The 26985-nt window shown below is 59.1% G+C and overlaps 1 protein-coding gene across 4 annotated transcripts in view; it reads right to left on the reverse strand.

Annotated features, from left to right (window-relative positions):
- MED15 (mediator complex subunit 15) overlaps positions 1 to 26528 on the reverse strand; it is a 45340-nt gene extending 18812 nt beyond the window's left edge. For 3 of the 4 annotated variants that reach the window (XR_015144848.1, XM_086349136.1, XM_086349135.1), the window contains exons 1-3: positions 26380 to 26528; positions 11275 to 11362; positions 642 to 693 (exon numbers count right to left, since the gene is read on the reverse strand). Coding sequence is in view for 3 of the 4 variants with exons in the window: in XM_086349136.1 (XP_086205262.1) it covers positions 642 to 693; positions 11275 to 11362; positions 26380 to 26447 (208 nt within the window). In the remaining variant the exon portion in view is untranslated. The remainder of the gene's footprint in view (positions 1 to 641; positions 694 to 11274; positions 11363 to 26379) is intronic. The other variant, XM_086349138.1, reaches the window with a different exon arrangement.
- Positions 26529 to 26985: the final 457 nt, after the last annotated feature.

Consider the following 26985-nt stretch of genomic DNA (forward strand, 5'->3'; position numbering starts at 1 on the left):
AGTGAAGTCAGTCTAAGAAGTCAGTGTGGGAGGGCGCAGTGGCCCTGCAGGGACTCCGGGGCCCCGGCGTCTCCCTGCATCTGAGGTGAGGGACAGTGGAGCCGCAGCCGCCCCACAGGGCTGTGTGGGAGGTGCCGCCTCCTGCGGGCGCACACGGCGGGCTGGCAGGAGGCGCTGTGGCTGGAAGCCTGGAGCGGCCCCGAGAGGAGCCAGGATGCAGGCCAGGCCTTACCAGGGCAGGACGCGGGCGGTACTGAGGAAGCTGGCCCCAGAAACGTCCAGCCTGACGGGAACACGGTTAGGTCCAGCCTCCGTGGGTCAAAGAAAAAAACCCCAGATATCAGGGAAGGAAGTGTGTGTTCCAGGGTGGACTCTGCGCATTTAGGAACTGCCTAGAGATCAAAGCAGCAGTCCTTGAAGAGGGGAGGTCAAACAGACAGGCAATGAGAGCAGTCCAGCACAGACCCCCGGACGCTAACACCTCCCTCGGGCCACACCAGCAGGGTCCAGGCTGAAGCTCTGGGAGGCTGGGAAACACGGGACGAGGTGCGAAGCCGTGAAGAAGCTCCCAGAAAGCTGGCATTGTCCAAACAGCCCTCCCACGGTGATCACACCACCCACAGATGTGACGTTTTACTTACGGATATCTCGAAAATGAATAATGAGCCTGGCCACCAGAGAAAGGTATTCGTCCTGAAAGTAAAAACAGGAAGCAGTTGAAGCTCAGAGCAGAAGTGAGGCGAGTGACGTCCCTTCCCACCCCAGCCCCTCTGAGGTCCTCCCGGGGGCAGAGAAGGCAACTGAGCCGTCTGTCCATCCATCCAGCTCAGCCTCCTCTGGAATCCATCCCTCGGGAGAGGCCGGCAGAGCTTGGCTCCCCCAGGCCAGAGAAAGGCAGACAGAAAGAGAAACCAGGAAGGTATCCAGACAACAGAAGCCGCTGCTCCTCCAGCCCGCTGTCAACCCTGCAAGGGTGGGGGCGCCTCAGACACCCCCCCTTCCACAGCAGGGCCTGCCCAGCGTCACAGGGCACCTCGGAAGCAGGCCCGGGAGGGCAGGGCCGCTCTAGTCTCGCCTCTGTTTGGAGAAGCACTTCCGCTTTTCCCACGCCTGCTGCTGTTGCGCTACTGACATGGTATTTACATGCAAATCTGGGTGGCCACCCCCCACCCCGCCCCGTCCGCCCCCGAGAATTCACTGCGAGGTCGGGGAGAGGGTGCAGCGCCACTCAGGGAGGCAGGTGAAGGCCCCTGCCCACGGCCCTCCTGGTTCCGGCGTTCCGCCCAGCAGGGCCTGCCTTTCACGGACTGTCCTCTTTGTAACCAAGGACACTCACTCCTGGGCGTTCCGGGAAATCACTACTGTGAGCTTGTCCTGGGGGCAACGAAGGGATGTTTGTAAGGAAACTCTTCTTTCAGAGAAGCTGAACCACCCTGCGAGGCAGACAGAGGGCAGAGCTTTGGCCCGCCTGCTCTCTCAAGCCCCTCCTAAGTCACAGGGACCCACCGCAGGGCACAGGGAACGGCTCTCAGGCGACACACCAAGGGGGTCTCTGAGACTCAACACATAACTCACCTTCTAACCACGTCAGCCCTCATCCATCTCAAACCGCCACCAGCGTGTCCTCAGCTGGGGAATCAGAGGAAAACGGGGGAAAGGCCCAGGAGGCCACAGGGCAGGTAGTGAGGGGTGGGATGCGAGGAAGGGGTGCTCAACACGCCCCCTCCTGATGCCCCTCAATTTCTGGGAGGAAAGAAGTCCCCAAATCACCTGAGCAGGCTGGCCCCCGAAGGGCAGCAGGGTGGCAAGTGGGGAGCAAGGAAAGTGCGGGCTAAAGGAAGCTCAGAAACGAGGTGGCCAAGGCGAGGAGCCAGGGACGGGGAGCCGGCCAGGTCGAGAGCTGACTCTGTAAGGCCAACTTCTGGGTCAGAGGAACCTCAAAAGGATCTGCTGAGCTTTTTCTACTTCCAAATCAAGAGCAAGCCGGTTACAAAGCAACCAGTTCATTAAAAAATCCACAAACAACAAATGCTGGAGAGGGCGTGGAGAAAAGGGAGCCCTCCTACCCTGCTGATGGGAACCCACACTGGTGCAGCTACCACGGAGAACAGTGTGGAGGGTCCTCAAAAAAACTAAAAACAGGACTACGATTAGACCCAGGAGTCCCGCCCCGGACAGCCAGGGGAGAGCAGGACTCGACCCGGGAGTCCCACCCCGGACAGCCAGAGGAGAGCAGGACTCGAACAGATGCACGACCCGGCACTCACACCAGCACCCTGCACGGCAGCCAGGACAGGGGAGCAGCCGAGTGCCCATCAGCAGAGGAGCGGCAAAGGGGACATGGTGCACGCACAACAGACCGCCAGTGCAGAGGAGGGGGAACCGCACCGTCCAGACCAACACGGATGGACCAGAGGCGACCACACAGCCGAGTTAAGTCAGACAGAGAGAACAAATCCCACATGCTATCGTTTATATCTAGAATCCAAAATATGACAGAGGAACTAATCTATGAAGTAGAAACAGACTCACAGACACACCACAGACAGACCTGTGGTTGCCAAGGGGTGGGGGTGGGGAAGGGATGGACCGGGAGCCGGGGCTCAGCAGGCGCGCACTGTTACGGTGTAAACGAGGCACGCAGCCCCGCAGCTGCGCTAAACGCTCTGTGGCCACGGTAACGGAGACGGACGCGGGAAGAACGGCGTGTGCGTAACTGAGTCACTTTGCTTAGAGACAGAAACCACGTGTGAATCAACCATACTTCAGGTAAAAATAAAGCCACCAGTAGGAGGCCCAGGCGTGTATCCCCTGGCACAGAACCAGGACCGAGTGCCTGGAGCCAGGTGGGCAGAGTGCACCGCAGTCCGCGCCCACTGAGGCTGCCCACGGCTAAGGCCATGGAGGCTCTGGGGACCGGAGGGGACAGAGAGGAGAGCGACCGCCCGACGGGAGAAGGGGGCACAGGGCGCGGCCGGCATGGAGCGCTCCTGTGGGTCAAGCCCTCGCGGGCCAACAGGCCGCCCCTCCAGCCCCCAGGGCGGCTGCCTGACCCCCCGTGCAGACTGGCCTCCCCAGCGGGGGGAGTTCCGGGCCCCCAAGCAGACACACGGGTTACGGGCCCACTTCTGCTCCAAGGCGCCCTTCCTAGGGCAGCCTCGAAAAGGCGAGAAGGCGCACCCCCCACCCCCCTACACCGGCCCCTGCCCCATTCTCACTCTGGGTGTGACCGGGCACAGCGCAGCCGCACCCGCAGACCCACCCACGTCCCCCACGCCTGGGGGGCGGGCTGCCAGCGGGCTGGGGGCGGGGCCACAGGGCACAGAGTACAGGGATGCACGGCGTGGCTTCCTGCAGCTCCCACGCGGCATGTAGCCCGTCCACATCTCGGCCGGGGAGGAGGACGCCTCCCCTCACCAAGTGGAGGCAGAAGCAGGACACTCAGGCTGAGGTGCAACGCCCCAGGCTACACACGAGATGCTCCACTCTGTCAGAACTTCCGTGTAAGACTCCGGGAATCCGAACACACGCGTTTGCTTTATATCTGCACAGGAAAGGCTGCAGATCAACAATTAAACCCCAGAGATACCAGGAAGTGGGCTGGAAAGGAGACCTACTCCCTTGTTACACAGCTTTCGCATTGGAAGTATATAAATCTTTTACCAAACTGAAGATAAAACCACAACAAAAGAACAAGTTCAAGTTTTAAAAATGCAAAATCAACCCAACACATGAGTTGACACAAGTTGGTGTCGAATCACATGGAAAAGGTTTTTCGGACCAATCATCTTAAAAAACAAAAAGCAAAAATATCCTCAGAGAAAGGGCTACATGTTAAGGACACATACAGCTGTAAAGAAATCCTAAACATCGTCCCACATTTTGTCATTTGCTACCAATACTAGCGGTGATACTGGTCTGTTCATTCTGAAAGTCCTTTAAAGAAGTAATTATGCCAACGACATCAGAAGGCAAGAGATTCACACTGGAGAATAGATACACGCTTAAAATGAAAGCAAAACCCTGTAGCTGGAAATATCAATGTGAAATCACGGGGTTTTGAGATTGCTGTCGTTTCAAAACCATAGGCCTCCTCAGGACTCCCACAACAGGCACAGAAGCCGTGAGCAGCCTCAGGCCCACACTCAAGCCGCCAGGACCATTTTACCCTCCACAGGAACAAGGGCTCCTCAGAGCAACAGCTGACCCTGAACTAAGAGGCAAGCAAGCCACCAAAGACGGGGGGTCGTGACAGGGGCCCCAGGAGCAGGGGCGTGCCTGCGGGCGGCAGTGGGGCCCATGACATGACCGCAGCAGAGGAGCGGCCGCGCTCCACCCCCGGGCCACCATTCCACAGGAAGGGGTTCCTGAGGGTCCCCAGAGGCTGTGTTTCAGGCAACCAAGACGCCCTAGTGGATGAAAGAAAGCCTTTCTTAGCAAGAAAACTCCACCTAATAAATGTAGAAGAAAAGCCAGGATTCAGGACGATTACCAGTTTGCAGCGCCCAGTTAAATGATGGCATCGTTAGCTAGTAAATGGACAGGATACTTCATAAAAAGTCAGGCTGTCCCTGTCCCAACTCCTGACCAACTGTGGCCTTGTGGGAATACCAAGACACCCAGAAATACATACAACATACACAACGATGAGGCACCACCTCCCACGTACTCTTGCTAACAAGACCCCTGCATACTGTGCTCCCCTGGCCCAACACCCAGGCCACAAGAAACACGGGGCAGGCAGGACCGAGCCAGGCCACGGAAGATTGTTGGTGGGAACACGGTGGTAAGCAGTCTGTCACTGAAGACGCAGAGGAACTGAAGGAGCTGCTGAGAAAGCTCACGTCGTCTTCGAGAAGACAGATGGCATCAGAAACAGGACGCTGGGAGAGAGGCAAATGTTACAGGTACTTCTGGGGAGGGCTCGGGGGAAAGCAGGATGCGTGACCGGAAACGAAAGCAGGGAGAAGCCCTGCCACCCCGGGCAAACGTCTAGCTGCGCGGGCCGCAGGGAAGGCGGACCCCCTGGGCAAACATATGGCTGCACGGGCCGCGGGCTGTGGGGAAGGCGGACCCGTGAGGCATTGAACAGAGTTGGGGAGGGCTGGCTGGCCTACAGAGACGCGAGAGGGAAGAAAAAAACCCAGGGGAGAAAGGCCGAGCGGAAAGGAACCTGGGCCTGGTCTGGAAAATTCCCAGGCTGTCCGAGACACCAAAAACCAGCATGCAAACCAGGAGGTTCACTGTGCGTGCTCTGGAGAGAAGGCTGAGGGTGTGGCTGGACAGAGTGCCAGGGCCGAGGAGACGAGGCACGCGAGGAATCCTCTGGGCCACCTCACAGACGCCGGGACGGGGGATGAAAGGTCTGTGGGGACCCCCTGTCTGATGGGGGCTCTGTCACACACACGAGGCCCATAAGGGTTAGTGTCATACAGCAGAGCCCCTGTCAACTTGGGCCAAAAGAGAGACAGGGCAACATTTTAAAAGGGCGTCAGGCTCCCAAAGTCTCCATGCAGCAAACAGGTCAAACGGGTAAGACTGATCAACTCCTGGCTGCAAACATGACCCCTGGGGGAGAGCCCTGGGCCCCGAGGCCAAAGTCACGAGCCTAAGGTCCGCCGTCTGTGGGAACCTGTCCAGCAGCTACAGGAAGCAAACACCCTGTCTCTCTAGACCAGCCCGCTCCGGGCACTTTATGCAGACGCCTCGCACAACGCGTGCCCTGTGGCGGCTGCAACCCTGCGCTCAGCGTGATGCTTCCAAGGTCCAGCCGAGCTGGGCCGCCCGTCCGTGCTTCCCCCGCCGCATGGCCCACCCTGTGGCCAGCCCGCATCCTGGCCCCCACGGGTCAGGCGGTGCGCGCGTGGGCCCCCGCTTTCTGGCTGCAGTGAGTGGTGCTGCCAGTACCTGTGCGCACGCTCTGGCGCGCGGGGCGCCTGCTTGACGTCTGGGGTCGCCAGTGTGCCCACGGCGGCCGCTCCACTGGGCCTCCTTCCAGCAACGTCTGACGGCTCCCACTTCTCACAGCACTCCTCAGGTGAGGAAGCAGTATGCACCCATTTTTACTGCCGCCGCCACGAATGTGAAGCCGCAGTTCACGGTGGTTTGGATTTGCTTTTCCCTAACAACGAGGGACACTGGCCATCTTTTCACGGCTTCTTGGCCATCAGACTGTCTTCTCTAGAGAAGCATCTATCCACGTTCCTCACCCGCGTCTGAGTTGGGTGTTTGGCCTCTTGTCGTGGAGCTGTGGTTCTTTATGCACTGCGGGCTCCAGTCCCTCTTCGGATACATGGTTCCCAGGTGCTTCCTCCCACTTCACAGGCCTCTTTACCCTCTTCGGTGTCCTTTGATACACAACAGCTTTTACGTTTTTTTGACTTTAAACTTTTTTATCTTGCACTAGAGTACAGACAATGAACAATGTTGTGGTGTTTTCAGAGGCACTCAGGCACACGTGCCCGTGCATATCCACTCACAGCTTTAGCTCTGATGAAGGCTGTGCTGCCTGTGCTTTTGGGGTCCTGTGTGAGAAGCCACTGCCTAACCTGAGGTCACAAAGACTCATGCCTGTATCTAGGAGTCTCGCAGTTTAACTCTTAGATCTTCCATCCCTTCGAGTTAAGGTCTGTGTATGGTGCGCGGCTGGGTTCCCACTTCAGTGTTACCACGCGGTAACGCAGCTGCTCTCGTCCCAGACACGGCTAGGGTAGGCCCTGGAGCTCCGCGGGGCAGTCCGTCAGCTGCTACCAAGTCTGTGTGCAAGCGCTCCTGTGCTGCAACCGTGTCAGTGCGCAGCGCAGGCGCCAGAGCCAGTGCGCCCAGCCAGGCCTTTGCCAAGTGTCGTGTTGCCGCTCACATAATTTTACATCTTACCTTTAGACAGCGTAAAATATTTCAGACATACAAAAAACGATCAGCGTAACGAACGGCAGCGGCCCCTTACCCAGTTTAAACTGAGCACTAAGTTCAGATGGAGAAAGTCAGCAAGCCAGCCCCCACGCCGCCTGGCCCACACCCAATTCTTCACGGCTGAAGTGGAGACAGTCCCAGGGACTGCACGGGGTGTTTGTAAAGCACTCTCTCAGCATGGAAACAGAGCCACCGAAAACCGCGGCGAGCACCTAGCAAGCCTGCTGACGCGGGGGGTGCAGCAGGAGGCCCGGCCAGCACCCCAGACGGCAGAGGGCAGGAGGCCCGGCCGGCACCCCAGAGGGCAGAAGGCAGGAGGCAGGCTCTGGCCCTGCCACCCACTGGCCACACCCAGGCCTTTCTAGCAGGTCTCAGCAGCTGCTGCGAGGAAAATGCTGATCTTTTCACGCCGTTTGCAGTTTTCAATGTATACAGTTGTCCTTTTCTCCTCCGATAACTGTCCCTGATCACACAAGGACAGCAGAAGACGTCTTCGGGTTCAGTCAAAGGCTGACTGTGGGCTTGTGGGTCCACAAGCAGGCCTGGAGAAGGCGGGGCCTCCCGGTCAGCCGTGCGCACACCACCCCTCTCCCAGGCCGCGCCCTGCACGTCCCCCTCAGAGGGACGTCTGCGCGCCCTGGCCCGCCTCTGAGCAGCCTCTAGGCTGCCTCCCAAGCCCAACACTCTTGGCCTCCCTGGTACCTGGGTTCACCTTGGCCCCCGCCAGGGGAGCTCACACTTCACACCAGAGACACGCTACTTGTGCCCAGGACTATACACCATGCATGAGAGCTGGGCCGTGCTTAACATACAAGCCTCATCTAAAAACTCTCACAAAGAAGGGTGGTCCGCCATCAACGAGGTGGCGGCCAGAGAAAACACTATTAACATTCACAAGTGCACCCATGGAGTGGGTTTCAAGAAGCACGCCCCTGGGGCACGCCAAGAAACCGGGAAATTCACCATGAAGGGGGGATCCCCTGACGTGTGTATCGGCACCAGGCCCAGCAGAGCTGTGGGCCAGAGGGGAGCGGAGCGCCCCACACCAATCCGTGTGCGGCTGTCCAGAAAACGTGGTGGAGACCCACCGAACAAGTTCTCCAGGCTGGTTACCTACGTGCCTGTCACCACTTTCAAAAATCTGTGGTGGATGAGAACTGCTGATGGTCCAATAAAGGTACTGAACTTCAAAAAAAACAAAACAACCAACCCAACGATAAGCAAACATCAGCCACGCACGCGGCTGTGATGAGCCCCTTCACACACGCAGCACAGAGGTCGGCGCCCTGGCACCGCCCCGTCTTCGGAGTGCGCCAGCTGTCATCACATACCCCCAGGCCCTGTGGTTTCCGCTTCCCTCAGTCTCTCTGAGGCAGAGAGCAGACCCACCTGCTGGAATTCAGGTGTTAAGAGTTAAACTGGGTGTTTGGATGTCTTTTGCTTTGCGAGATGGGAGGAAGTGAAGGAAAGATGGCAGGCTCTGACCACAGGCCCCCGGGTGGGAGACTGCCTGGGCAAGCCCCCTGGGCGCTGTGTGCCCGAGCCACCCCAGCTGCATCCTGGGGCGCGCAGCTGTGCCTACTTCCCGGCCTTGCAAGGGGCGTTTACTCCACCCCCGCCCGACCCAGAGTCAGGGCACACACCATCGCCGCTCCAGGTCACGGCTCTCTGGGGCAGCTGCTCAGATAGCAATAGACAGCCACCAGTGCTGGGCAGCAAGGGGAGCGTTTCCAAAGGAGACAGTTCAGGAAGCCCCCCAAGGCTCTCATCTCATCCCCCAAACACCAGCACATTACACACTCAACATGAGATGCGCCTCCAAAACTTGGAGAGCTCTTCAATAGAAACACTAATGACTCAACTTTAAAATGGACAAAGGGTCTGAACAAACATTTCTCTAAAGAAAATATACAAATGACCAATAAACACAGTAAACCACCTGGGAATGCAAATCAAAACCACAATGAGGGGGCTACCTCGTGGTTCAGTGGTTAAGAACATGCCTGCCAGGGCAGGCGACATGGGTTCCATCCCCGGTCTAAGATCCTAGGTGTTCCAGGGCAACGAAGCCTGCCGCCGCAACCACTGGGCCTGAGCTCTGGAACCCGTGAGCCACATGCACGGAAGCCCACGCGCTGGCAAGCCCAGGCTCCACGACCGGGGCCACCGCGATGAGAGGCCTGCACACGACAGCCAGAGAGCGCCCCAACTCGCTGCACCGAAGGAGAGGCGGCAGCAGCAGTGAAGGCCCAGCATGGCCAGGAATTAATTCATGTTTAAAAGCCACAGCGAGGCACCACTTCACACTCACCGTGAAGGCTACAATAACACAGTAACAAGTGCTGATGAGGAGTGGAGAAACTGGAACAAAATACACCCCCAGTGAGAATGTAAAATGGTTCGGCTGCTTTGAAAACAATTTGGCAATTCCTCAAAAGGTTAAACAGAACTACCACCTGATCCAGCAACTTCTTACCCAGGTATATACCAAAGAGAAATGAAAACGTATGTTCCCAGGCAAGCTGGCACGTAAATGTTCAGACTAGCATTACTGTAACAGCCAGAGGGCAGAGACAGTCCAGATGTACGTCAACTGATGGGTTTACTGTTGCTCAGCTGTGTCCGACTCTTTGCGACCCCATGGACTGCAGCACGCCAGGCTCCCCTGTCCTTCACCATCCCCTGGGGTTTACTCAAACTCACGTGCACTGAGTCAGTGATGCCATCCAACCATCTCCTCCTGTTGTCCCCTTCTCCGCCCACCTTCAATCTTTCCCAGCATCAAGGTCTTTTCTAATGAGTCAGCTCTTCGCATCAGGTAGCCAGAGTATTGGAGCTTCAGCATCAGTCCTTCCAATGAATACTCAGGACTGACTTCCTTTACAACTGACTGGTTGGGTCTCCTTGCAGTCCAAGGGACTCTCAAGAGCCTTCTCCAAAACCACAGATTAAAAGCATCAATTCTTCGGCGCTCAGCCTTCTTTATGGTCCAACTCTCACATCCATACATAACCACTGGAAAAACCATAGCTTTGACAATGAGGGATGGATAAAGGAAATGTGGCGCATCCGTGCAGGGGAACATTATTCGACAATAAAAAGGAGTGGAATGCATACCACAACACAGCTCGTGGATGAACACTGAGAATGTGTTACTAAGACTCCACAGAAGCATTGTATTTCACGATCGCATTCTTATGAAAAGTACAGGACAGGCAAATCGATAGCAACAGGAAGCAGGCAGGTGGCTGCGCAGGGTTGAGGAGGACGGGGAATGCGGCTCATGGGCGCAGTTTCCTGAGGAAATGCCCTAGGAGACCCTGGGGCCCAGTGGTCAGGGTTCCGGGCTTTCACTGCCAGGGCCCGGGGTTCAATCCCTGGTCAGGGAAGTGACATCCCACAGGCCAAGCGGAGCCACCAAACAAGGAAAAGAAAGAAAAGAAACTCCTCTGAAACACATCACGGTGATGGTTGCACAACTCTGAGAAGCCCTAAAGACGGCTGCACCGCAGACTCTACTGGGTGAATTGTACAATGTGTGAATCAGAGCTCGATATGGCTGCTATAAATGAAGAAATGCTTACCATCCTCTGAGCACGGGCGGCTCAGCCTCCACCTACACGTGCTCACTAACACACACATGTGTGTGCTGATCAAGCCCAGGCCAGTCAGCTCTGTCTTCCCGTTTCAGAAAGTATTTACCTTATCTAAACACTCAGACAGGCTCAAGGTTGCCCGACGGAGCTCTGTGCGTCTCGACAGCCGGCTCACCCACACCAGTACCCGGCCGTAAATACCGTCTGCTTTGGACTCTCGACACAGAGGCTCCCAGAGCTGCAGCCCCGCGCTCAGGCGCCAGGCGCCCGGCGGAGCCAGGTGGCCAGACGAGCGCCTTCTGCGTGTCTGTCCCGCTTCACTGTGACCAGCAGCTCTGCCCCCGGGAGGGTGCACGATGACAGGAGGGGTTGCGTGGCGCCCAGCCAGCCCCGTTCCTGTGAGAGCTCACAGAGGACCTGCCCAGCCCGTCCGCGCCAGGGCTACGGCCTCCGTGAGCAGCTCCTGCATCACTGAGAAGGGGCGCGAGCCCTTCTGGACCCACCTGCCGGGGCCCGACCCCTGGGGAGGCCTGAGCCTGAGGACAGAGTGTTTCTGCCTCGGGGCACTGTCCACAGGAGCCGTCAAGGCCCAACAGCACCCTACAGGACTCACGGGAGCTGGGCACAGACAGGGTGCCAACAGGCCAGCCTGGGCACCCATGCACTGCCCTCCCACAGCGGTCCCACAGACAGCACCCAGCAGTGAGCGGCCACCCCGTCCCCGCGGCCTGGCACCTGCCCCCACGCGCCGTCCCCCAGGGCTTACCCGGGTCTTGGCCTTCAGGAACACGTGGCTCTCCATGTCCTTGCTGGATTTGCTGTGGGCCACGCCAGCCTTCCTCATGGCATCTTCGCTGGAATACAAAGGAGGAGAGACGTTGACACAGGCTCCCTGGCCAGCGCCCTCACAGCAGCTGTCCGGGGCCCACGGGCGGCCCGCCCACCAGCCTGGCCGAGGCCCAGGGCAGCCATGGAGGGAGGGGCCCTCAGTACAGTGAGGAAAGGTGGCCGAACGCAGGAGAAGGCGGCAGGGCCGTGAACGGCGGTCACCCTGGCAAGGAAGCAGCCGCCTGGCTCAGGCCGGCAGTGGGGCCAGCCTAGGGCTGCTCACCACCAGCACAGTTGATGGCAGAGTGGCAGCTGCCTCCAATTCCTGCCCTGCAGACACCCGTGTCCCCTCCCAATTCCGGCACCAAGAGCAAGGGGACCCGTGCAGAACTGAGGGGCCGTGCCAGTCACCTTAGTCCCCCCAAGGCAAAGTTCCCACATGCAGGTCCTCCCAGGGGGACCAAGGAGATGAGCCCGACCTCATCAACCTCCAGCTCAAGGCAGATGCCGACCTCACAGATGCCAATGCACGCACAGCAAGAGACCGAATCGGAGCCAGGTCTCCATCACGCAACACCCTGCAAGGCGACAGCTGTGCACACGGCTACGCTGGAGCCTCTCTGGGTGGCAGGACACACCCCGCAGCCCCACACAGGTAAGGACAGGTGCGCACCTGTTAGAAAGGAGGGGGCGCCAGGCTCAGGCCCCCAGCCGGGCCCCCTGCTCACAGGCCACCTTCTTCCCTGCAGGATGGGTCTCCCCGCCCTTCTCCCCAGAGCTGGGCTCGCTGATAAAGAACCCCTCACCCCCAAAATGGAATCCAACAAGCCTGGTCCAGCAGGTACCGTGGGCTTCTGACAGCTCCAAACACACCCACACCCTGGGCACCGCGAGCGTGCAGAGGGCTGCAGGGCCACAGCCGTCGTCCCGAAAGACATCCCAGGAAGGGTGCCGAACACTGAGACACAGATCTGCACTAACGTGTGAAGACAAGTAAACTGCCACGGAGCCGCCCACTGCCAGGCCACTCACTCCACCTGAGGCCAGAGTGCCCACCTCCTGCCTGCTTCCCCGAGCCTGCGCCTGCACATGCGCCGGGCCCAGAGGCAGCAACAGGTTCCTGCTGGAGAGGCAGCCAGGGTGGAGGAGACCCACGCACCAGAGGACACGCAACCAGGCTCAGGAGAGGCGACAGGAAGGCAGCGGGAGCACAAGGCCAGACCCGGGCAGGCCGGGAGAGCACGCGGGCAGGGCCTCCACACACCAGTGGGCTCTGAGACCCCAAGCACCTCAGACAGAGGTGACTGAGAGGACCCATCCTCGGGGGACTGGGGGGCTGCCCCTCTGCCCAGGCAGAGCTCCATTCGTCTCTGGTCCAGACCTGACCCACCACCCGGGCCCCCGAGTCCCCCAGCCGGAGCCCAGAACCCACCTGCAGGGACACACCAGGAACCCCCTGCAGCCTGCCGCCCAGAAGAGACACCTGGGGGCCTCCTCTTCTCAGCCCAGTCCTCACCCCACGTCTCAGCACGCCCGGGCCGTTCTGCGGTGGCCTCCGCCTCCAGGCCTCCACAGTGGGGAACTCCACTCAGTCAGTATCCAGCCCTCGCCCCCGACGCTGGCATCTGCAGCAGAAGGTGGACGCCCGCTGTGTGCCCCTGGGCGGCTGTGCCTGCACGTGAGCCGGATGTGCGCTCAGGCCACGGGCCTGGCCACCCAGACCCCCGCCAGTGCCCCTGTGCAGAGCACCACCTCCAGGTCCCTGTGCGTCCCTCCTGCAGAGGGCGGATGGGACCATGCCAGCTCCCGGGGTCACTCTGAGGTTACAGGAGGAACGCCGTCAGGCACACAGGCCCAGGAAGCACAGGGTGTGCAGGAGCCGGAGCCTCCCACCCACGCTCCTGTCTCTCCTGACACCCCCTCCTCAAGGGGGCCTCCCCAGGTGTGACGGGGGCCGAGTCCCCAGCACCCCACCCTCCCTCTGGGGCCCATGGCGAAGCTCCTGGCCTCAGGGGGACCGGATGCCCTCCGCCCACCCAAAGGCTTTCATGCCACCAAAGGAAACTTGCCCGACTTGGGAACCATGACACCATCAGCCAACGGGCCTCCCAGGGGTGCAGGTCTCTGCAGCCCTGCCCCACTCCCAGGCGACCTGGCCAAGTGCTGCCTGTGTGTGCAGGCTTTTTTTCAGCCACTGCAGGACAGAAGCCTGCGGCTGGCGGCTGACCCTGCACCCAGCGTAAGATCCGAATCGCAGCAGCGCAGAGGACGACAGGGGACGTGGCACGCCCGCAGGGGAAGGGGCAGGCCCTCTGAAGCACACCAGCAGTGCACACGGTACAGACGGGCAGCACTCGCCGGGTGGCGGATGCTGAGGCCTGCCCCCAAGACTCTAGGGGCAGGCCTTGCACCAAGGCCTCAGGAGCGGAGCCTGGAGCCCAGGTCACTCTGACGCTGACTGAGCCCCTTCGTACCCATCGCCAAAAGCCCCCTCCTCCCTGATCATCGATAGCAAGCTTCCTGACTCCCCAGTAGGCAAAGAGGCCCACTCCAGTGAACACCCTATAGCTCCACAACTGATCTCATAACACCAGCCTTCCAACAGGAATTTTCTTTGTCCTGAGGCTATAAAAGTTGGCGTTAACTCAGGAAAACTGTCGACTCTCCCTTGAGAGGAAAACTCCCGTCAGGACTTCTCGGCCCACTGCACTCACGGTGCCCGTGTTACTTCTGCTCTTTGTTCTGCCGTCTGAAATGCTCGAGGTCTGGAAATCCTTTTCCTACCTGCGCTTGGACTGCCCCAGCATTTGGTGCCCCATATGGGGCTCTGTGTCTGGAAATTCTATCCCAACCTGCACTCGGACTGCCTCAACGGAAGAGATTCCTCCCACATTTTTATCAGCCACCCATCAGAGAGAGAAGTTCAAGCCCTGCCCTGAGGTCCAAGGAGGGGTGCCAGGGCCCGAGGGCCGGGGGCGCACTCCCCACACCTGCAGCACAGCCCGGGGAGCCGACTGGTGAAGCATGGCTCGGGCCAGCACAGCAGAGAACTGTCCACGCTCCCTAAATGCCATCAGGCACCAAGGAAGCCCGGGAGCCTGCTTCCAGAGAGGAGACAAGTCACCGCACTGGCCCCAAGAGGGAACACGCTGTGTCCGACTCACACATCTACAGGGTTCACACTGTCAAGTCAGAAAAGAACTAAACTTTCTTCGGTTCGTCTCTTCGAGTGCTATATTCTCTTAGGCAGAGAATTCTTTAAAAATCGTGAACCTTTGTGGAGAGGAGGAGGATAAGGGATCAGCCAGAATGAAAAGTGAGTAAGCACACATGTACGCAGGTGCCAGTGTGCACTGCGACTCTCGGGAGAGGAGCCCGCCTGCAGAGGAGCGGAGCCACGCACAGGGGGAGGCGCTAGCCCAAGTCATGATCCAAACACACACACTCCCTGTAATATCCTCACTTAAATAAAAGTAAAATTAAGTAAGAGCTGAAAACCCAGGCTGGAAAGAGGGACGGAACCTGCAGGTTTAATTTCCACTTGCCTCACAGAGCCCTGTCAGGTGAGCAGCTGACCACGGGCTCCCACACATCTAACACGGCAGACCAAGACCCCCTGGAGAAGCTCAGCAGGAAGAAGAAAACACCAAGAAACTACCTTTATTATCCAAGTGTAACAGATAAGACATCACATCCATTTAACAAGAACAGGACACTGTAAAACCAGAAAAGTCACACTGCCAAGAAAAAAACAAAGTTCTTACAAATCAAAGTTTATTAGATGTTAGCATGGAAAGGTCAGAGATAAAACTGAAGATGTCTCCCGCAGGGCAGAGCCAGAGCCAGGAAACAGGAGATAGAGACAAGAAGAGGGTCAAAGCTGTAGGGGCCTGGGGAAGGGCGCACCCGGAGTGGCGGGAACAGAGCCCCAGGGAGCAAGCAGAGGAGCATTCCTTGCAGTGCCGCCCGAGGCGAGCTGCCTTGAAGCTCTCTGAGAGGAGAGGCTCCCAACCTGGGCCCAAGCAGCAGCGGGATGGGCCCGGGGAGCCCCTCCTCGGGGAGCCCCTCCACCGAGGAGGCCGCGTGCACCGGGACGGACGTGCCTCCCCAGAGCCCTTCCTGGAGGCTGCTGGACCGAGACACTGAGCCCAAGAGGAGGAAGCCTCCAGGGAGCAAGAACCCCGACAGCAGGGCCCTGCGGGACACCAGCCCTGAGAGGGCCTCGCCCCCAGGCCGCCAGAGCGAGGTGGGGAAGGACAGGCGGTCCTGTGGCACCGAGAGGCCACTGAGGCCGCAGCCCTCGGCCAGTGCGGTCAGCCAACCAGAGAGGGCCCGGGGCACAGCACCCCCTGCGGGAGAGACCACTCGTGCCGGTGCGGCCCAGCACCCAGGGGGCTGCGCTGGCAGCAGGAAACAACGAGACGCAGCTGGCTTAGTCACCAGCTGCGAGCAGACGCTCCCGGCCTGGAGGACGCCTGCCCGCCCTCACAGCAGCTGGGAGCCTGTCTCAAGCTACATCCCAAACCTCGACTCCCTGTTTTCTCCTCACGTCCCTGTTGGTCTGACGGAGCTCTCCAGTTTCTGCTAGAAAGATTTCTCAACGGCGGATGAGGCTCAGGGAAAGAACCAGACCTAAAGAAGCTACTGCTGCTCTTGGGAGGGTGTGTCTTATTTGAGCTCGAGAAGCCACACAAAGCTTCGTCACCCTCTCACTCCGCACGTCTGACTCATCCATGCACTGACCCCGGGCTCCAGGCCTGGGACCACGGTGGCTCCCCAGGTTCCAGCCCTGAGTGCGTCCCAGCCACCCCGGGGCAACCACCCGGTAAGGATGGTCTGTGTCAAGCCAAGAGCTTACGAAAGTGCTTATCTCGCAGGACTTGTGAAGTGTTCGGGAGGAGCAAAGCCATGTCTTCCAGAGATCCACACTTGATTCGGGCAGTGAGAATCACACAGTATCTGGGATGTGACTGAAAACGGTCCAGGGGAGGGGGGTCAGGGAGAGGGAGGGGAAACGCTGGTCCCAAGATGTGAGCTCTCCAAGTAGTGGGGAGACCGCACTCCCATGATCCCTACTTCTGTGAAGGGTTGGAGAAGCCCTAATGGGACTTTGAACAAGATAGGAAATTAAAGGGTCGTCTCATCTGGTGCAAGCCTGCTCACACCCTCATCCTGTCAGAGACTCCGCCCTTCAGTTCAGTCGCTCAGTCTGTCCGACTCCTCGAGAACCATGAACCGCAGCACGCCAGGCCTCCCTGTCCATCACCAACTCCCGGAGTTCACCCAAACTCACATCCATCGAGTCGGTGATGCCATCCAGCCATCTCATCCTCTGTCGTCCCCTCTCCTCCTGCCCCCAATCCCTCCCAGCATCAGAGTCTTTTCCAATGAGTCAACTCTTCGCATGAGGTGGCCAAAGTACTGGAGTTTCAGCTTTAGCATCATTCCTTCCAAAGAACACCCAGGGCCGATCTCCTCTAGGATGGACTGGCTGGACCTCCTTGCCCTTGGAACCACTGTTCTAACCTCACCAGACTCTCCCAGCGGGGAGGCGGGGACACACAGTTTTTAAGGCAGGAGCACATTCTGTCCCCCTCTGCCTGGCAAAGTAATAAAGTATCCGTTTCTACTTCACCCAGACAGACAAATAGGGTCATTTCAAGCACACAGGAAGACACTGCAGAGATGAGTGAAGGAGGCTCACATCCAAGAGCGTCCTGCAGTGGGGTCCTCCGGGCCCTTACAGGGAGCGACCATGTGGCCTAGAGAGCCTGGGCCTCTGGGACGGGGGCAGCACGAAGCCTCAGAAACCTGCCCTAGTGACCGGAAGTCGGTCCAGTCCCTGCCCACCCAGACAGACCAGAAGGCTCGCCGTGTCTCAGTTCAGTTCAGTGGCTCAGTCATCTCCGATTCTTTGTGACCCCCTGGACGGCAGCACACCAGGCCTCCCTGTCCATCACCAACTCCCGGAGTTGACTTAAACTCATGTCCACCAAGTTGGTGATGCCCTTCAACCATCTCATCCTCTGTCGTCCCCTTCTCCTCCCGCCTTCAATCTTTCCCAGCATCAGGATGTTTTCCAATGAGTCAGTTCTTCCCATCAGGTGGCCAAAGTACTGGAGTTTCAGCATCAATCCTTCCAATGAACATTCAGGACTGATCTCCTTTAGGATGAACTGGTTGGATCTCCCTGCAGTCCAAGGGATTCTCAAGAGTCTGCTCCAACACCACAGTTCAAAAGCATCAATTCTTCAGCGTTCAGCTTTCTTTATGGTCCAACCCTCAAATCCATACATGACCACTGGAAAAACCACAGCCTTGACTAGACGGACCTCTGTCGGCAATGTCTCTGCTTTTTAATATGCTGTCTAGGTTGGTCATAGCTTTTCTTCCAAGGAGGAAGCATGTTTTAATTTCATGGCTGCAGTCACCATCTGCAGTGATTTTGGAGCCCAAGAAAATAAAGTCTGTCAATGTTTCCATTGTTTCCCCATCTATTTGCCATTACCGGATGCCACGATCTTAGTTTTTTGAATATTGAGTTTTAAACCAGCCTTTCCACTCTCACTTTCATCAAGAGGCTCTTAAGTTCCTCTTCACTTTCTGCCATAAGGGCGGTGTCCTCTGCATATCTGAGGTGATTGACGTTTCTCCCGGCAATCCTGATGCCAGCTTGTGCTTCGTCTAGTTCAGCACTTTGTGTGATGTACTCTGCACAGAAGTTAACCAAGCACGGTGACAACACACAGCCCTGACGTGCTCCTTTTCCCATTTGGAACCACTGTGTCTAGCCTCGTGAGAACTGGAACCACGGACACACAAGTCCCAGCCAGAGTCCCAGGGCAGGGACTGTGGTCGTGAGAAAGCCACCACTCAAATGAACTCAGAGTATCATTCCACTTCAAAAACACGGGGCTGTGTGTATACTGGCATATTTAAAATGCATACACATCAAGTCATATGCCCAAAGACACAGTACTGAAGGAAAGAGATCAAAATGTCAGCAACAGCCACCTCTGGGCAGAGAAAGCATGAAAAACACTCTGCTGCTCTGAAATCATCTGCAATGTTATCTGAACAGAATGAAGGGCTGTGCCCACCAGCCTCCACTGACTGAAACAGGAGCTGGAGACGGGCCACCGCTGCTGGGACGGGCTTCCCGCTCCCATATCCTCTCCCTCCGCTCCTCGGAAACCGCCACTGGTGCCACCTGGGAAAAGCCCCAGCTGGCGCTAAGAATCTGAAGGCCAGAACTGGAGGCAGAGTCCAGAGAGCCAGCGCTGCACCCAAGGAGCCAGGGCCAAGCCGCCCGGGGGCAGGGTCACGTTACACGGGATGATGCCGCGCCACGGAGCAATGGCAGAAAGAAGAGTCTGCCACCCACGAGGACGAGTATTGCTCACGTGACACTCAGTGGAGCCCAGACCCAGGGGTGCACAGCGTGGGGTTCGTGGCCGGGAAGTCAGGAAAGCGGGGCCAGCTCCGCACCAGCTGAAGCACAGGGTGCCGCCTGTCCAGGACGCAGCCTGGGCAGCGCGTGGGCCTTACTTCAACACAAGACACACGATGGGAGTCTGGGGAGGGCCCTGGGCCCCAGCCCCACCCTCAGCTTTAGTGCCCAAATGGACCTCAGCCCTGGGCAGGGGTCCGCGAGTCCTCCCTGGGGTGACTCTCAGTACCCGATGGCTGTGAAGGGCCCCCGGCGGCCCACAGGGCCTTCTCTCCACTTGACAACAGGGGCGGCCAGAGCACTTCCTCGCATCACACCTCTGATGAGGACGGAGAGGAAGCTGGAAAGAGGGGAGGACAGGTCAGCAGGGATGAGGCGAGCACTGCCCCAGCCCCGGAGTCTGGACAGGCTTCGGAGAGCAGGCGCCCTGGGCAGCGCCTTCTGCCCCTGCCTGCCCTGCCCGGCCTGGATGCTAAGGGGCTGAGCAGAGGCCACTGGGTCACACCCCGCCCTGGCCCTTACTCTGGTCCCCAGGTCAGGAGGAGCACCCGCTGCTCATCACCAAGTCAGAGCAGAGCCCAGCGAGGACTGGCGAGCAGAGAGAGGACACGCCCGAGCGCTCTGCCGTCACAAACAGCCTCAAAAACAACAAGTTCAAATGTCTCCCCAGGCACACGCTGTGCCAAGTGCGTTACCGCGCCTGGAGACCCCGTTACTGACAGGCCCACACAACTCCTTCAGGCGGCTCCATAACCGACCGGCCCCGCTGGGCCAGCGAGGCGCCTTCTTGTTTGCCTTTGGCGACACCCCACAGCTTGAGGGACCCCCGACCAGGGGCGGACTCGCACCCCGGCAGTGACAGGGCCAAGCAAGAGACCACCAGGCGTCCTCACAGGCAGAGCTTCTTATGAAAGTGGAGGACGCGCCCCCCGCCCTCTGGATTGTGGTTTTGAGGGAACCACGCCTGGGCTGCTAACTACCCTCCCCTGTCTCTTGGACCAGGTACTCCTTTGCTCATCTGCTAAGCAGAAGCACCCAGGAACAGCCTGGACGCCCGTCCACACGGCTCCACACTGCTTTCCACACGCCTCCTGCAGCCGCTGACGCCCCTCACCTGGGACCAGGCACCGCGGGTGCGCACGACGCAGAGGGGTGACCAGGTCCTGCTCCCCACAGACTTCTAACACAGCCGGCAAGGCAAAGCAAGTACCCACGAGTGTCAAACCGCAAGAGAGTTCACCTGTTCTGTTTGTGCCAGGATGCATCCAATCAGAGTCCAACAAGCACAGGAGGAAGCAGGACCACTGTGGGCGGAGCCACCAGGGGTCAGGAGTGAAGAGGAGAAACGACTGCAGCCGGAGGCATGGAGCAGGGGAGTCTGGTGGGGGCTCTCCCGCTGCATGGGGGCAGAGGCGGGGAGGGAACCTGGACAGGCAGCTTCAGATGGAAAGCAGAAGCCTCTCAGCAGCGGTGGGGAGGGCAGAACCACCTTCAGATGACTGTGCTGGCAACAGGCCAGGCGAAGGAGGCTGCCCACTCTGACTGAGAGCACGGGGCAACTCGTCACCTCACAGCAGCTGGAGGAGACTGCGGCCCTCCTTCTCCTCCCTGCACACGGGGTCTACCTCTCCTTCAAAAGATTTCTGATTGCAAACAAATACATGTTGACTATTAAACTACACAGTACCCATGTGTACAAATTACAAACAAAATTAAAATCACTCAGACAACCAGCCGGAGGTAATGACTTAAACTCAGCTGGCACCCGATGTCCACGGCTCGTGCAGACGCCAGCCTGCCTGCATCCCGCATGCGTGGTGCTGTGACTTTCTCAGACTCTGAGATGAAACCTATCCGGGTGACCCACGGTCACCCCTGGAGAGGCAGGAAGCAACTGTGACTCGAGAATGCTCGCGATGCTCCTGCCTGGAGGGGCTCAGACCAGGGCTGCCAAGCATTCAACAACCCCAATGCAAACTGTGGGTGAGGCAGTCACAGAGCGCCGGGGCGGGGTGGAGGGCCGACTGGGCGGGCGAGGGGCACGGGGCCTGGTGCTGAGCCAGGGAAGCGAGCAGGAGGCGGGTCAGCCAGGTCCACAGCTGGGCGCCCGTGAGGGTCTGGGGCAGCCTGGCACGGTAGGGGCGGCAGGCAGGCAGGCACAGACTCTGGAGGAGGAATCCCGGCATGGAGATGAGTCCACCGGCTGCCACCCAAACATTCTGGGTGTCAGAGTGACTGGGGACGGAGGGTGGAGTCCGTGAGGCGAGAGCTGACAACTTGAAGCCCAGTGCTGAACACACAGGTGTGGCGGGGTCTTTATACTACTCGGTTGTATGATCCATTTTGAATTTTTAAAAAGCCATCAGAATTCCTTTAAAAATTGACCTTTAGGGTTCATAACTGACATCACTGCCCTCAGGGATACTCTTCTGGGGCAAGTATCCGTTGCCCTTCACGAGAACTTCCCACCCTAGAGGTGGGAAGGTCACCGTCCTTCCCACCCTAGAATGCCCACGTAGGGTCCTGGACCAGCCACAGCCACCAGGTCAGGAATGGCACCAACAGCTGGACGATTTCCAGCCAGGAAGCGATATGAGAGCTACAGCCCGTGAGGCCAAAGGTCAGCGGGGCTTGTGGTGCTGTGTCAGCCACCCTGTGGGACCCAGTGACCCAAGGGGAGTGGCTAAAACTGCCAACAGGCTGCCCACTGGCAGTGGCTCCACCGAAGCGCTCTCGGCGCATCTGGCTTGGGTTAACTGCCATGCCCCCAGTTTCCCCAGAGATGTGACCACTCTTTCAGACGAAAAGGCAGTTTGCCTCGAGGCAGTGGGTGAGCCAACAGGCCAACTACTGCAGCAGGGCGCAGAGCATGCCCCCCGTTTCAGCTGCCTTGAGAAAACCCTGGGTGACGGAGGGCTCCTGTCCCCTCAGCCACTCTCATTCCTGGTCTAGGGGAGCAGAGCCAAGGCTCAGGACCCTGAAGTCAGCATCTCACCAAGCACGTTCTGGCTGTTTCACTGGGACTTATGGTGACCAGACAGGGCCCCTGGCCTCAGGGCGCAGACATTCTGTAGTGGGCTGTACCCAGACACCAGCCCAGCCACGTGGATGACACCTGGCCAGGAAGAAAGTGATGGTCTCAGCAGCCTCCGCGCTGGAGAATAAGGCCAGAGTCACACCACGGAGGCCCAGGGCTGCTGCAGCCTGTGGGCCAAGCCAGGAAAAGCATCAGCCAAGACTCAGCGGTTTCTGCCCAAGGGAGGGACCACAAGCCACAGGCAGGCTCCAGACGCGCAAGCTTCAGGACGCTCCCTTCCTTCTGAAGACCTCTCCAGACCCTTCCAATTGCTGTCTGGTTGTTCTCTTCAGCTTCTGTGCTTGTTTTGTTTCTGGGTAACAGCTCCTTCCGGAAGGCATGCTCCTTCCGGCCTAGGCTGAAATCTCTGCACCTCCTAGGTTGCAGACCTGGATCCCCCACGTCCCTTGGGGGCTGTGGCAGAAGAGGTGGCTGACCTGTTGCTGCCCCCCGACCCGTGACTCCCCTCCGCACTCCCTCCCTGACCCTGGCCCCCCACTGGAGCCCTGACCAGGGCTGCCCTCCCTGAGCCCTGTCTCCTCCCCTTGGGATCTGTCAGCCCAGCGGATGTTCATTCACTCCACGCCTGAAGGTGCAACCTGCTGTACTCAAGGGTGGGAGGTATCAAAACAAAACTCAAGACGAGTCTCTGGAGATGCTTAAGGCAGCCCTTTCTCACATTCACAGCGCTGCTCACTTCTCACACATGCTTGTTCTCCAGAAGCCAACAGACCGGACATGCGTGCGCAACACTCACCCCACGACCCCAGGAGGCAGGTCTAAGGCCCACAAGGGCCAGCTGGGGAGCCCTCAGGGGGCTGCTCTCGCGGTCCTGCAGGGAAGGCAGATGTTCCACAAGCAGCGCATCTGAGCCACCAAGAGTTTCACAGCTACGCTCCCCAGAGGCTCTGGTAAGTGCCATCGGCCCCCTCCCCACCTTCACTGGCCCCTCCTCCTGCCAGGGCCCGGGGTGGGGGCATCAGGCGACATATCACTGAGAGTCCCCAGCCCTCCGTTCCCCTCCCGCCAGCCCTGTGAGACAGACTGGACTCCTGCCTTCGAGAGGAGATGACCAGAAAGGTGACGTGCCCAAGGTCACTCAGCTAACACGTGGAGAAAGTATGGGCTCCCAAGCTTCAGAGTGCGTGCTGGAGCCGGTCGCCCAGGCCAGTGGTTGAGACAGCGGCTCACACAGCCCCCAGGACGACGCTGCCCCTGAACGCTTCAGCAAGTGCTTCACACGACAGGCGTCACTGTCACAGGATCAGAGTCTTGCGGGAGACTCAAAGGGCCAGAGATACATTACAGCGGTGACCCACTCTAGGCAGGGTGGGCAGGACCTGGAGAATTCGATATTGAAGCAGACCTATCACTAAAGAGAAGGAGCTGGTCAGGAATGCAGCGGGGGAGTGTACGCGTTGTGGAGTTCTTTAAATACTCCGTGAAACACTGTTTAAGGGGAAAGCACAAAGAAAGAATTGGGAATGTGCAAGAAGCTGAAAGACCAGAGAGGCTGGACAAGAGTGGGGGTTCAAGAGAGGTGGTGAGGCCAGGCCGGGCCATCCGAACTCTGTCCTGACGCTGAGGACAGTCACTGAGGAGTTGTCAGCAGGGCAGGAGGGAGCGAGGGGAGGCAGAAGTCGGGGAGTGGGAGCTAAGGAGAGGCTGCTCCGGCGTCCCTGCAAGGCCTCCGGACAAGCCCCACTAACGCTGCTTTCCGCAGTGGAGTCGGGAGCTGCTTCTTCAGCCCATGCTCTGAGCACGTTTTCTCCAGAGCGACTCAGAGCTGGGTGAGGGCAGGGCGCTGTGCTCACATGCTCCCCTCCCTCTGCAACGTCCCAGTTCTCCACTTGGTTTTCCTCATTCAACTATAAATTACTTTGGCTCGAAACATTTCCCAAGGGACCACCCCAGAGGTCCAGGTGCCAAGACTCCAGGTTTCCACTGCGGGGAGCACAGGTTCAATCCCTGGTTGGGGAACTAAGATCCTGCATGCCCTGTGGCAGGGGCCAAAAAATAACCCAACAAACTAACAAACCATTTCCCAAGACAGCCAACTTTCAGTGCCAGCATAAGCACTGTAGAAAGTCAGAAGTAACAATATGCCAGGTGTCCTGACCTTTCTTTTGTAACTCTGAACACCATAAACCAAGACACCAAGAATCACAGCTTTCAAAGTGAAACCTGGAGAGAAAACAGAAAATCTGAGAACTGAGAACACCAACACGAGTGAGGCAGACAGCTTCCGAAACTGCTCATCCTGGGCTCCCCACCGTGCCCAGGCCCTAACCCTGAACACACCCACAGGAGAGGCAGAAGGGCCTCTGCAGATCTAATCAAAGCATTGACTTCAAAGCGGGGACAACATCCTGGATTACCCTGGCAAGCTCAATCTACTCTGAGCCACTAGCAGAGAATTATTTTTCTCTGGATGAGGCAGAAGAGCCCACCCTTGCTGGAGCTGGGCATGTGGGTGTGGGAGGGAATGGAGCCAGCCCCCAGGAACACAGACAGACTGACCCTGGCAAGGCTAACAGCCAGGGAGGCCCGATTTCGCCTCAGGCCTCCAGCTGTGTGGGAACTGAACTGTCAACAACCTGAAGGAGCCTGAAAGCGAATTCTACCCCCAGAGCCTCCAGGAGGAAAGGCACCTGCCAACATCTTGATTTCAGCCCTGGGAGACCCTGGGGAGAAGACTCAGCTGAGCCCACTGAGACCTCTGAGCTACAGAATCTGCTGGGTAATAATACACCTCGGTTGTTTTTAAACAAAACAAATTGTAGGCAGCAACAGAAAAGTAGTATCTAAGCACCAATCTGGCAAAAATAAAACAAAAAGGACGCAGGTTCTCTGGAAGCAGAGGGCTGAATCGAGGAGCACTCAGTCTGTCCTCTTTAGTGGCCCCCAGCCCTCAGACACGCCCCTACCTGCCCCACTTCCTTCGGGGACAATTCATTCCTCCCATCTTCAAACTCCAGGCTTCCTCCAAGAGAAATCTCTGACCTGGGGACCTTTCTTACAGGAGCCCAGAAATGGACCAAGCCTCAAGATTGCACTGAGTCTGCAACATGGGCAGAACCGTCCCAGACCATTCCACGGCAGTCCCCACTGCCTGCCCTGGACTGCCGGCTTCCCTGCCTTCCCCCACTTCCTTCCTTCCACAGGGCTGCACCCCACCCCCTCCAACCAGTTAGTCAGCAAGGGCCATCCACCGCACTCACTCTCCTCTTTCCCTGGGATCGTCTTCCTCTTTCACTTTCCAGCACTGTCTCCTGCAGGCCTTTATGAGCACTTCCCTGATTAGGTCACTCCTCAACGATTTTATGGAGCGATGAGAAAGACAGGGCTCTAGCAGGGGGGAATTCAAGCATGAAAAACGACAGGTCCCCAGACCCCCAAGAGCTCAGAATTCTCGGAATGGCCTTCCTGGCCTCTCTCTGTTCTTGATCCGCCTGGGGTGAGAGGGTGGGGAAATCGAGGGATCTTCCCAACTCTGGCATCTCAGCACCTCCAGGCAGGCCCCGTGCCAAACAGAGGCTCACCTCCCCAGCGCTGCACTTCCACCACTAACTGGCCGCCCCCGTTCGCCCTCGCTGCACGATCGTCTCCTGAAACCCCACGACTCAGCCTAGCACGAGTACCACCCCGCTGCGCGGCGGGGGCTCACTCTCTCCAAGCCTCAGCTGGCGGTGACGGCCCTTCCCACTCCGACTCGTCTTTCTGGGGCTCGATTTCTGCGTCGCCTACTCCCCAACGCTGCTCCTGGCCTGCTGAAGCGAACTGTCAATTCCGGAACGAGAAAGCCGGCGCTGTAACTGCGCCCCGAGGCGGCGGCGCGGCCCCCGGGGGCGGGGGCTGATCCCCGCCGGCCCCGCAAGCCCTAGCAGAAGGCAGTAAACCCGCGAGCGGCCACTGCGGAGAAGCGGGAGCTCGGCGCGCCAAGTCCCCGGGCGCCAGGCAGCCCCTAGCCTCGAGGGGTCAGCAGCTGAGACCAAGCAGGAGGCAAACAACCCCAGCTCTTCACGCCCACTGCCGACCGAAGGTCGCTTCCTGACGGCCTCTTCCTGTCGCCCTCCGGCGAAGCCCGCGGCGGGGAGGGGGTCGCCCGCAGACTCCCGCCCCCACCGCGCCTCCCGTCCTCAGGCGCTTCTCCGAGGAGGAAGCGCGAGGCGCCCAGCGCTGTGGACGCCGCCACGGGCGGCCCCGGGCTCCCCCGGCCGCAGTGGGGCGCGGAGCGGGGGAAGGCCGCCGCCTCCGGAGCACACGAAGGGCGAACGCGAAAGCTCAGGACGATGACTCAGAAGCCGGGGCTCGCCCGCTCCAGTTCAGCCCAGGAAGGAGAGCGCGCGGCCCGGAGGGGAGGGAGGGGGGACGGCGAGGGCCACGGCCCGGTCCCCTCCGCGGCCCGGCGCCCTGGACCCCGCCGTCCGGCCGCGCCGCCCCCCGCCGCGAGGAGAGCCGGGGAGGGGGCTGAGGAGGAGGGCGGGGGTCGCGCCGCCGCCCCGGCCCCTACTCACATTTGGCTGACCAGCTTCTGCCGGAAGGTGGGGCTCCGCCAGTCGGTCTCCTGCCCCGAAACGTCCATGCCGGTGCCCAGCTCCCACCTCCCGTGCCCCACTCCGCCGCCGCCGCCTCAGTCGCGGAGCCAGGCCCAAACCCGGAAGCCGTCGGCGGCGCCTCGGCCGCGCCGGAAGAGGAGAGGGGCTTGTGGGAAATGGGGGGGGGGGGGGCCGCGCGCGCGCACAGGCTTGTGGGAAATGGAGTCCGCGGGCGCCACACAGCGCGCCGCGCCCCGGCTCACCTGCTTGGCCTGTGGCCCTACTGCGTGCAGGTCCCGTGAGCCCAGGGCGTCCGCACCAATCAGGGAGGCGGCGCGAAGCCGCACGCTATCTGAGCGGATGCTTTGGAGACACTGTTTATCAAAGATTTTTCAGCATCTGCTCGGCCCTTCCTGCGGTCGCATCCCAAGACGGACCAGACCCTGGTTCTCTCCGTGAGACTTTTGGAATTTCATATCCCACCAATGGCTCTGTTTTCTAGGGCTTGGGAATGTGAGGAACCCAAACCACACTGCTCATTTTTCAGCACAGGCTTTCCCGTCTGGCCCAACAGCACTGTCCGTG

The sequence above is a fragment of the Bos grunniens genome, chromosome 17 (genome assembly GCF_055505025.1).
Source record: "Bos grunniens cultivar Pamir isolate PY7600 chromosome 17, Bosgru_T2T1.0, whole genome shotgun sequence".
Classification (NCBI taxonomy): Eukaryota; Metazoa; Chordata; class Mammalia; order Artiodactyla; family Bovidae; genus Bos; species Bos grunniens.